Source organism: Saccostrea cucullata, unplaced genomic scaffold, assembly GCF_032062105.1.
Source record: "Saccostrea cucullata isolate Sc308-1 unplaced genomic scaffold, CSIRO_AGI_Scuc_v1 ctg3921, whole genome shotgun sequence".
NCBI classification, from domain to species: Eukaryota; Metazoa; Mollusca; class Bivalvia; order Ostreida; family Ostreidae; genus Saccostrea; species Saccostrea cuccullata.
The window spans coordinates 34627-47057 of record NW_026931849.1 but is presented as its reverse complement, the minus strand read 5'-3'; the positions used below and the strand labels follow the sequence as shown (position 1 = coordinate 47057).

Sequence of the window (12431 nt, the reverse complement as noted above, 5' to 3'; positions counted from 1 at the left end):
AGTTACTCAGTCATTACATTTTTCCTTTTTTTATAGAGAAAAAAATATTATCAATATATATTTAAAATTCCCATTTGCCAAGTAGGTCTATAGTCTGGAGCTGTGCCGGCGGGGATTTTAGTCCCTGGTACCGCCACGGAAGCCGGATTGGTTCGGACTAGGTCCAAAAGGCAAATCCCGTATTTATTTTTTTTTAATTTTATCGTAAAGACTAGTTTTGAGAATGATTGATAGGGACAAGCACTGATAGTTCACATCATTTTTAATTTGCTATAGATTTCAAAATTCAAACAATAAATAGAAATGGTTTTCTCGGCACATTTCCATGAAACATATTCTTAATTTTTATGCACCTGGATTGATAGATTCAGGGTGTATATTGTTTTTATCCTGTCTGTTTGTATGTTTATCTGTTTGTCTGTCTGTTGTCAACTTAAACCTTCGCCATAACTTTGTTGCAGCCAGGCGCATAGTGTTTCACAAACGAATTTTGTTTTTTACACTCTTTTTGACTGATCAGCCAGTTGCCTCATAAATATAATATATAATATCAAAATTATTTTTTATTCTCATTATGTTTTTTATACACAGAAAATGGTGGGTTTTCAGACTATTTCCTTCAAATTTGCAAAACTTATTAAAACTTAATTTTTTTTAGATTTTATATACCCATGCAATAATTTTGTATTTTGAACTGCAGCTAATTAAAAGTTTCAGGCAGAATCAGTCAGCGCGGGTTTTTCCGCACTATACTGAATCTGAATGTTCACATCCACGTTCTTATTACTTTCTGCCTCAAAAATAACGTACATAAGCTAACCTCAAATTTAGAATACTGCTATTATTTGATATATAACTGTTAAATTGCATTGTAAGAATAAATTTGTTGTCATCATGGTAATCAGCACTAATGAAGGAAAATATATATACACATATACACTTACTTACTTATCCTCTCTGTGACGCAGAGGACACATGAGGCTGTAACTTATTAATTATGTAAAGACTTTCATAACATTGAACAAGTTTTTCAAATGTTTTTTTTATATTTCAAACATTTTTAATTTTACAAAAGATTTTTATTTTGGACACCCTTTATTAGGGAGGATTCAGTCAGCGTGGGTTTTTCCACACTATACTGAAATCTTGCACTGTTATACGATTTATTGTACCAGTTTTTCTCCTTTGATATTTAGTTAACCTAGTTCTGCTCCCAATTTAATCAATTTTAAGTACTTAATAATTATCTGAAATATGTCATTATCAGATGTTTCACTGCAGGAATAAGATTTCAATGTTCATCTCTGATGAAGGGATTTATTCAAATTTTTTATTCAAATCCATGAAATCATCAATATATTAATTGACTTCATACTTGATCAAGACATAATTTATATTTTTTTCGGACTTTTTCTGAATATATACTATTTATCAACTTATTGAAATTTGCATATTTTTTTTTTAATCCGTCCTTTACATGGCAATTTTACCATCTTAGTGCAGATTAATTAAGTCAGTTTGGGTTTTTCCACAATAAACTTTTCAAAATATTTCCATAAACATATATTTTTTTGCTCAAGTTTTCTTCTTAATAATGATTTATAAAATCATAAAATTCATCCCTGTTCATGTTTTTTTTTTTTTTAGCTATTACTGTAAATTATGTCAAATATATTTGATGTTGTACTCCAGGATAAATTGTGATATTCAACTTGGACAATGGGGTACAAACATCTTCAGGAAATGCTTTGGAATCATCATCACTAATTACTGGAAACAATGAATCTGTGTGATATTAAACTTGGATAATGGGATTTACAAACTTCATGAAATGCTATGGAATCATCATCACTTCATACATGTACTGAACACAGACGTGGATTTCTGGATCTTTTTCACCAACAGATTTTTTAATCTGCCTGAATTTTTTTTCAGCCATTTTAAGTAACATTATATTTGGACCGTGGAAGATAAATTGTAGACTGAATCAGTAACAGTGATTTTTTCCATACTTCTGTGATTTATAGATACTATTTGCATCAATTTCAATATAACTTGTGCCTGTGTTTATTCGTTAGGATATACAAGCAAACTCGGAAATAAATTTATGACATCAATTTTCAACAAGTTCTTTGTGATAATTTCATCTTGGAAATCAGAAACAGGCTATAGACAGAGTTATCCTTCCTAATGGTAACATTATTTTTTTTACTCTAATTGGATTACCTCTCTTGAATCACAGATAGCTGCTTTAGGTAGGTAGGGTTATCACGTGAATATCTGAATTTTTACAAAGCAACCAATAGTATTTCGTTTTACATTGGTCATTGTTTGCAGAAAGGAAAGTGAAAAACAGCTTTTTGGCTCTCAAATCTTCTCTTTAATTTTTAGGAAGAAATGCTATCGTTACAATGGGACAAAGTATCAGAAAGAAATATGGCGGAATACGGCTATAGTTGGTATGAAACAAGTCGTACATAGATGAAAATGTTGCGTTTTTAAGAATTCATGTCAGCTTTAAACACACCTTTTTTACGGGTCAGTAGTCGAAACATATGGCAGGTCTGAATAATTTAAAGAAAATTCCAGGTATTCACTTACAGAAAACCATGTTAACATTCTTTTGCAATGAAATTATTAGGTCTTACTTTTTCAAATCTCCACTCTCCAGAATTTCTGTCCTTTGCCATCGTTTCGCACCTACTTAATATTTTCTTGAAATTTAATTCTGTTCTTGACGCCATGTTGGCAAATTTAAAGAGCTTTTGTGGTTTTCATAAACAAAAGAGCGCAACATTGATTTTTCTGTAGTAGATCGTACGTATAATTTTTTTAAAACAATTTTTCAGCACTCTGTTCTTATTGTTCTTTTGAACATTTGCTTTCTTTAACCTAAACTAATAAAACTGAGAAAAAATTGTTATTTTTTTCTAAACTGGCTATTCTACAAAGCAATTTTGAAAGCCCTATCCAAAACCAACAATCCGGAAGTAGCATGTAGCTATGGAAATTATATACAAAAACTTCCACTTGCCTTGGATCAATGTTTTTTGTTAAAGAGATTTAAACTCAAAGGTAAATTTGAACAATTCCAAAAAAGATAAACATCCAACAGTGTGTGTAGTCATCATTATCTAAATTATGTAACGGTTTAGGAAATATATCGCGTAGCATATTAATGAAGTGTGATGTTGATAAAAACAACCTCTGAAACATATCTCACAGCTTCTGCAGGCATGTAATATCGTTTTTTTGAAAAATGAAAGGGGTGTGGCTTACAAAAGATGCAAACAAGGGGGAGTTGTCCATAACTTTAAGTTCCTATATGGGGAGTGATCCTGATTTTTTTCTACACACGGATTTTATTTCTAAAGATTGCCAGGAACACTTTGACCATGTTGACTATACTGCAACAAAACTTGATGATGATAGGAAGGGGGGCTATTTCTTTAATAAACATTTTCAATAATAAATGGTTAGTTTTGGAGAAAAGAACGATACCATGTTCGTTCAGTATGTGAGGGTGCATGTTAAACTATGGAATGAGGACTACAACGATTATTTACACATTTTATTATCTTAATCAATAATAAATAAGGAAAGGAACTAGAAATTTTTATGACTTGTTGTTTTAATCCTTCAGTTTATCTAATATACATGTATATATTTTTTAAAATTCATGAAAAGAGCATTTCATCAAAACTCAAGAAGCACTTCTAAAACTTGTATTTCAGAATTATGTCACAGTCTGTGGCGGTCCCCTTAACAAATCCCAAAACGGGGTCAGATTTCCTGGCCTCCACCAATTTTAAGGTGGCTCAGGACATGTCTGTCCTTGAGGGATCCATGCAGAGTATCTTCAAGAAAGACTATCCGCCTTACCAACATTATGGTCGCGAAAAGGAGTCTGAGCGACCAAAACTGGCCGAAGTTATGACGAGAGATGACAAGTTCTTCAAGGATAAGGCATCGGAAACCGTTCGAGCGTTTGAATACCGATATCTACCAAAACCAGTTGCTTTAGATGATATTCACCAAAAGCTCCGATCAACTAACTTCAAGATGGATACTGATGTGAGTAAAGTAGATGTCTTTGAGACCATGCATACCTCGTATTTTAAGCCCAAGATTACACCTGCTTACCAACGCGTCGAGCCGGCCACTAGCACCTCTGTCAGTCATATTCCTCAAGGAGATCCCGAGAAAGCAGCAGAACCCTGCTCAGACTATCGCGAAAGGTTTATGGGTCACGATACATCAGTGCATGTCACTCACAGAGCGCCATCTATGCATGAAGGTAATTTTCATTGCATGTTTCATAGAATGTTTTGTTGTTGAAAGATGAACGTTTTCAAAGAAGGAAAGTGCTAGTTTTCAAACTTAGATATTTATTTATTTATTAAAGGCGGACCGCCCACGGTAAAGGGAGACGATCGCTTGACAAACTTTAACACGTCTCATAATGGCCAGTTCCAAGGCAAGTGGGAGAAGCCTGTGCAGACTTTACCAGCGGTGTGTTTCTTTTGTATTAATTTTATCCTGTTGATCCGTTTTTAGTATGATTTCTATCATTCATAGATTAATTCCGATTGCTTTTTGTGTTCCTTAAAAACGTCCCTACCAATTTTGTTCTACCAAACTAAAAACAAAAAATAGAATTCATCGTATTTTATGTTATTGAATGATGGATTTTCATTGACCGATATATGAAAGATTTGATTTTAAAATGCTTTCAATTTTTGTATTGAAATATGCAGGAAAAATCAATAATTTCTAGACAATCAATTATTTGTAATAGAGTTAAGAAAATTTTTCAAGAAAGTTTTCATCAAGTCAAATTTCTGAATATTCTTTTTAGCCGTATGGCTACAACATTCCGGTCGGAGATCCGGGCAAGGTCACCATTAATGATACCACCATGCAGGCGACTTTCCCCTTCATCAGCGACAAGAGCGAAACCAAGCCGTACTGCAAATCAGCAGTCAGCGCTTACCTCGGCAAAACTAACTTCAAGGAGAAGGACGGCCATGGCAAATACAACGATTATCTGAGTACAGCCAGTGTTTCCTTCCAACCAGCATCCACCACTTGTGAGTATTCTCAGTACTGTGATGCTTTCGTAAAAATTAAAGCCTTTCTTGAAAAGGGGACTCGGGTTAGAGGCCCATAGCTACACACACAAATGATTCTTTTGTATATTTTGGACACAAAAGGAGGTTGATTGGGTCCCCTTTAAATCCACAAGTGGTCATTACTTATTAAAAAGTACGTGGAATATTATGTAACTTTTAAATTTTCCCCTTTAATAATACAGTTATTTTATTCCAAAAATTCAGTTGAGAGATACCGACCTGGAAAACATCGAAATCACAGTGATTTCCCAGAGGGTGACCTCGAGGAATCCAGGGTCACTGAAAGGGTCAACATGACGACGTCACGATTTTACCATGGCAATGTAAGTACAAACCACAGATTCCAAATAAATTTGCTTTATTTGAAGTGGGCAACGCAAATGCTGTGAATTGCAACAGTTTCTTATTTCAGATGAAATATATTTATCATAAATAAGTACTGCCAACGTTTAAAACTTTTATATAAAGGTCAAATGTTAATGTGAAAAAAACCACTTTGTTATATCTGAATAATCTTGCAGTTAAACCCTTTTAAGACTCGGGTAATGTATACCAAATATTGTCTACAATTATCCAAAATTTCCTTCCCTCTGTAAAAAAAAATAATTTCTAATATTATATGTAACTTTAATGAATTAACAAAAATCTAATTTGCGAAGCGATACGCAGAAAGATAAATACTAAATTACCTGTAAAATCCATTACATGGTTTTACCTAGAGAAGTATAATTCTGCTATATTTACAAAGGATTTTAAAATAAAAAAAAATCAGGCAGCATGGCTCTCTATTTCTAGAACACTTCTAAGTTCTGATTTTATTTTAAACATTTATGTGTTTAACTGTTTCCCCCCTGAGTGGCCCAATTCTGGCGTCTTCAGTCTTTCATGTCTTAACAGGCACGTAGCATCGTTTTTGAAAGTGGGGGGGCCAACCAGAGAAATTTTTTTTTTACTTACCTGAAAAAGTTGACAAGCAAAAAAAAAAAGAAAAATAAAAGAAAAGAAAACAAGAATTTGCCCAACCTCGAAAATCCTATTTCGGGGGGGGGGACCAACTTTTTCAGACCCAAGTTACTTTCACTTCCAATTTTTTCCCTACAATTCCTTCATATCACTACACTATGGTAAAAAGTGGGGGGGGGGCAACCATCCTTTCAACGAACATTTACTATAGTAAAAGTAATGCTGGCGAAAAAAGTGGGAGGCCAGCCCCCCCCCCCCCCCCCCCTGTTGCTACGTCCCTGCTTAAAAATGTTTTAAATCAAGATACTAGTATGTGTATTTTATCCTTACGAATGTTTGTCTAATACTGAATTATACATATAACCTTTTACATGTATTTTAAAGCGACCTGAAGTATTTTCACATTTTTAACCTACCCATAATATTTATATTTAAAAATATTCGGTTTTTATTGAACCCTTAAGTCAACCTACTTCCCCTTTATCTTTTGTTGGTATTTTAGTGTCCTGAGATTTGTGTTAATTAATCCTTGTTTTACAGCGAACCACATATCTGTAAGTATTTCCAACGCAAAGAAACTTAAATCTCTTTAGTAGTTCACTATTAACTGATCATAGCTTTAGGTATGGAACATCTCCTTTAGACAAAGCTATACATATGTAGAAGGATATAGAGTCAGTAGAAATCCTAAAGCAATATTCTCGTATATACCAGCTTTCAGTTCAGGAGGAATATACTCTATTTAAGTATTTACATGGTTATAGTGTAGCTCATTTTAGCTAGTACATGTATTTTAATTTATTCCTAGTCAAGGAATCGCTCAATATCAAACTCGTTGAACAAAGTACTTGATATTTCGGTATTGCATGGGAAGAGAATTTGATATTACTATTAAATGAAGAAAGAGAGAATCTTTATGTGTTTGGTGTTAAAATTAAATATTTTTGTGTTCAATCGTGAAACACAAATAACACTGGAAAACTGTAGGCTACATGTAGCTGCAGATCTGTTGCGTTATGGTTTTATTTATTTGTCTTTGACCATAACGCTACAGATCCCGTAATGCAAAAAAGGTGCAATTTACGGCGCAAAATTTTTTGGGGAGAATTTCTCCACTTTCTAGCCTTGGCCAATCAACTACCTTTCACTCCTTAATTCTAAGCACATTATCTAACTAATCTCTATATTTCATCCATCTCCCAACTCTTTATAGTCGTCTTTACAAGTGATAAATTCGCTTGATTTAAATTATTTGTTAGATTGCTGAAAATTCACTTCAAGCGAGTTTATTGCCGGAAGAGACAACTATAGCTATGGTTGGGTGGAGGATAAAATATATATTTTGGCTCAAAATATGTCTAGAATTGGGGATTGAATAGAAGTTGATTGACCAATGCTAGTAAGTGGAAAAATTCTCCCCAAAAGTGCGCAAAAAATATTGCACCGTAAATTGCACATTTTTTTGCATTACGGGATCTGTAGCGTTATGGTCAAAGACAAATAGCTACAGATCTGCAGCTATGGAACGCCGTCACTGCCTTACAGCAGAACACAACAACTTCATTGCGTCAACCTTACATTACTTTATGTCAACTCTTTGTGACATTTACTCACATTACTATTGCATTTTGTCAACCTTCCATTACATTATGTCAACTCTTTATGACATTAGCCCACACTAGTCTACTTTTGCATTGTGTCAACCTTCCATTACATTATGTCAACTCTTTATGACATTTACTCACACTACTTTTGCATTGTGTCAACCTTCCATTACATTATGTCAACTCTTTATGACATTTACTCACACTACTATTGCATTGTGTCAACCTTCCATTACATTACGTCAACTCTTTATGACATTTACCCACACTACTATTGCATCGTGTTAACTTTCCTTTACATTATGTCAACTCTTTATGACATTTACCCACACTACTATTGCTACATGTTAACTTTCCTTTACATTACGTCAACTCTTTATGACATTTACTCACACTACTATTGCATTTTGTCAACCTTCCATTACATTATGTCAACTCTGTATGACATTTACCCACACTACTATTGCATCGTGTTAACTTTCCTTTACATTATGTCAACTCTTTATGACATTTTCCCACACTACTATTGCTTCCTGTTAACTTTCCTTTACATTACGTCAACTCTTTATGACATTAACCCACACTACTATTGCATTGTGTGAACCTGCCATTACATTATGTCAACACTTTATGACATTTACACATACTACAATTAATTGCATTTCGTTATGTTTACTTTTCATCTAAATTTTTATTAACTTATGTGAAAAGCTCATGTCATACTGTGCGCACTCTTCTACATTATGTCGATTCACTATTACGTTATGCGAACACGGGTATCCTCGGCCTTTATATGAGCATAACGTATTTTCTGCGTTCCGCAAGCACTAAAAATGGCGGGAAAGAATACTGTATTGATAAATTGACAAAATAAATGCATAGTTGTATGCTATAAGGCAGTGATGGCGTTCCATATGCAGCTAAGAAAAATACACTGATTCGATGGTTAGTACAATGATTTCTGTGTAGAGAGCATGCGCACCAATCCATATTGAGTGATTCCGACAACTTCCTCCGCTCCGACACGTTCAGAACTACTAACTCTATAGTTAGTTTTAAAATTTTAATTATTAATTTAAGTTTCTTAATCAATAATCAGTTCAATTTTATTTATGTTTATTTTCACATACTGCACATTTACAGCAAGGGTACTTGTGGACAGGGCTGAATATACACCAGTTTCCAAGGATATTTTAATTTTCTTCTAGAACACATTTACATAATGTATATTCCATATGAAAAAAAAAATAAATTGAATTAACACAGAATAAACGTTTAAGATTCTTTATAAAATACTTTTCTTCTGCATAATCCCTGGTGTATATAGGGAAAAGGGGGAGGTTCTCTCCACAAACATCCGTGCTTTCCAGTGGTTAAGGGTAAAAGAAAAAAAGTAAATAATTTGGTAGAGTAGAAAATTTTTGTAACACAATTTTGTAGCCATAACATTTCATTAAATATATACCCATCATCTCTCATTGTTTTCGCGGTTTTTTTTTTCACCATTACGATATAATTTCACTGTTATTGCGCTGTTATTCGAACGTTAATCATCACTGGCATTGTGAATTTTTATCGTTTCAGCCACCCCTTGGATTACACAATCGGATCATCTCTGGAGCAAACCTAAGGACAAAGAGTAACGTTCAGTTCGAGGAGCCTCCTCTGACTAAGACGTTCTATGATACTACCACTCGGAGCACCTTCAAGCCCGCCGATGTTCCGTATACTTACGATCGTACGAAGTTCCACACAGAGACCAACATTCCCATGGATTATTACGACAGTAAGTAATTACGTGTAAATATAAACATGTATTTGTTTCTTTTGTTTCCAGATTCTGAATAAAATTCCTTCGTTCCGTTTCAGAGAATGAGGTCAAACACACATCGTCGTTTATGGACTACAGAGATCCGCGGATAGGAAGAATGAATATCCATAAACCTGCCCTGGAAAATGTAAGGAATTTCGTCTTTATTTCACAATTCACTCCTTTTTTATAAATCAAATATTACCTAATTGTCAATACGAGGTAGAGATGTGATGGAAATAAAGATATTTTGCTTGTCTACGATCATGCATTCCTGATTCTTGGTAAGGGGGGCGGGATCTATATTTTCGTAAGATACAACCCCTTCCTGGATAGACAATGGTTTTTTTTTTTTTAGCAAAATAAACTTAAATTTGTCATTATATATTTCATATATTGCAAGAGCTTTCTATATAGCATTCATGAAAGCAATACAATGATCGTATACTGTAAATCATGTAATTAGACATCGCTAGGTAAATATTATTATATTATATACATGTAAGTTACGCCCCCTGTTGTTTCAGAAATTAAGATATATCTTAAAGAAAAAATCTCAATAAAGGTTCATGTATACATAGTCCTCGCTGATAAATGTCCTCATTGGATTTTGGCGAGTATCCACGTTGAAGTTGAAGTTTTCAAATGCCGATTCTTATTTAAGGCTGGCGAGATATACTAGTACTGTCTTTCTGACATACTTTCTATTTATCAATAAAAATATGCATTATGACTAAAGTAGTCATAATGCATATTTTTATTGATAAATAGAAAGTATGTCAGAAAGACAGTACTAGTAGATATCGTGACTGAGGTCACAGGCACCTGACGTAACTTGTTTTTACTTTATGAAAAAAAATAACCTCATACCTTGTAAAACACAAAGTGTATAATAAGGCATGGACCAGGGTTAATTTTTGTAATATAATTAAGAAAAATAAGTTGCGTCTGGTGCATGTGCATGAGATGGCTTCATTGAGGAATTCGCTGTGTTTAATTAATAACTCATTCCAATTTTAGCTGAAGATGTCACACATTCTGCCGCCATTGGGAGGTCCTCAACTCCATAACACGACCCACCAGGTGATGTTTACCCCCAAATCTTCAGAAAAATACGTTTACGACTCCCAAAGACTGCAGAAGAGTTCCGTTCCTCTCGGTACCCTGAAAATCGTTTAAGACAAAATCGTCTAGGAGTTGTCTTTCTTTGTGTACTCTACGCCAGCGTCTGCTTTGTAGAACTTTGAATTTTAAGGAGAAGAATATATTAGTAATTAAAATTTCCCTCCTCACATTTTTTTTATGAACACTTATGCAATATTGCTTTTATTTAGAGTAGAAAAAGCAGATAACTATCAGGAAAGTACACCTTGATCTCAAGGGAAAATTATTATTATATATAAGTTTATAGAATTCTTATCTAATTGAAATCAATGATCGGGAGGTATGAGCAATTTATAAACTTTTCTGAGCTTTCTTTGATAATTTTACAGAGGTGTTTATAGATGAGATTATATCGTGAAACATTAAGTGTTCGTTTGATTTGTATGCTGTAAAAGAACACCGCTTACTTTAATGGTAACATTAGTCAGTAGGACTCAAATGTTCCAATGACTTTTAAATGCTCACTTAAGTATTAAAATCTGCACATCTTGCCAGATTTCTAATATATATTTTTTTGACATATTCAAATTTTGCAAACATCAGTATTAACATTGGCTTTTCAAATGTGAATGTTTACTTTGTGATATGAGATTTTTTTTTATTGGTATTGTATTATTTGTAAGCATAATAGAAACCCTAGCAGTATTATGGAAGGTTGTTTTTGTGTATAAATATGTTATGTGTGTTTGTTATCTACATGCCATTGAAATGTTTTTTTGTTATGATTGTGGTACGACTTCTCAGTGCTATATCTTCTTTTGAAAAAAAAAATGTCAATGATAGTACAGATTGAAACCTCCACAAATAAGTTGCCTTTTTTGCTTGTAATTTGTTTTGTTTTTTCCTTAAATTTTGGTTAGTGCTGTCAATTGTTCTTTGTTCATATGAGTGTTACCTTTACAGATGTCCACTTTTAAATTGATTAAAAAATACTATTTTAAAAGCAATTTTCAATATTTTATTTTTTTTTCGTAAAGATTTCCTCTTATGATATTGTGATATAGCTGAGTTTCCCTTAAGGAAAAATGGAGTCTTTGCTTTGAACCCAAAAGTTAAAGAATATAATGTGTACAAGAATGTTTCACTGACATTGATACGAACGCTGAATTCCACACCGGTATATTTTTTTTTCGGAAAAACGCACTAGTTAACTTATGAGTGATGGACTTGCTTCACGTGTACAATTTCTGAACACGTCTTTAAAAGTCTATAATGTGACCAAAGTTAGTGAATTACGATTGGATTATATTATAAACGATTTGTACCACTAGAACTGATATATAACCACAAATGGCCAGCTAGTTGTAATCACAAGAGGTGTACAGATTTGTGATATTGCATATAGGCCCGCGCAGCAGGTGCGAGGTGTCCGACGACGACGTCATACATATACAGGTTGCTAGTCAGGATACCCCCAAAAGAGACGTGACACTTGTTAAATTTGCCAAGGTGTAATGATGCACCGGTACTCTAAGTGACTGACATAAATAAATATCTATTTTATCGTCTACTTTGTGGTCTCGTGCCATTTTACATGCTATCTTTTTGTCGCATAGAAAAAGTTTATAAACAAAAGGTACACACATTGCGCATAAGTTCAAATAAAATCGACCGTCCTAGACTGAAACCCAAACAAGACATATCTCAAACAAGGTTTTAGACGTTGAATCTTTTTTCGTATAGTACATGTACTCCCACTGGTTTAACAGGCAAACTACGAATCTGATCAAAATTACCTCTATGTTCTGACATGAAAAA

General features: G+C 33.6%; 1 protein-coding gene across 1 annotated transcript; it reads left to right on the top strand.

The window, feature by feature from the left end:
* Nucleotides 1-2991: 2991 nt before the first annotated feature.
* LOC134233684 (stabilizer of axonemal microtubules 5-like) lies at nt 2992-11382 on the top strand. The gene is made up of 8 exons (XM_062715668.1): nt 2992-3075; nt 3735-4297; nt 4406-4512; nt 4859-5090; nt 5337-5455; nt 9284-9485; nt 9569-9657; nt 10530-11382. The coding sequence occupies exons 2-8, from the start codon at nt 3739-3741 to the stop codon at nt 10686-10688; spliced, it is 1467 nt and encodes a 488-aa protein (XP_062571652.1). The 5' UTR covers nt 2992-3075; nt 3735-3738; the 3' UTR covers nt 10689-11382.
* Nucleotides 11383-12431: the final 1049 nt, after the last annotated feature.

Excerpts from the sequence above, each read along its gene's own strand:
- LOC134233684 (XM_062715668.1), top strand. The coding sequence starts at position 3,739 with ATGTCACAGTCTGTGGCGGTCCCCTTAACAAATCCCAAAACGGGGTCA. Across the intron at positions 9,486-9,568 it reads TCCCATGGATTATTACGACA|AGAATGAGGTCAAACACACA; the intron begins GTAAGTAATTAC and ends GTTCCGTTTCAG. Across the intron at positions 9,658-10,529 it reads ATAAACCTGCCCTGGAAAAT|CTGAAGATGTCACACATTCT; the intron begins GTAAGGAATTTC and ends TTCCAATTTTAG.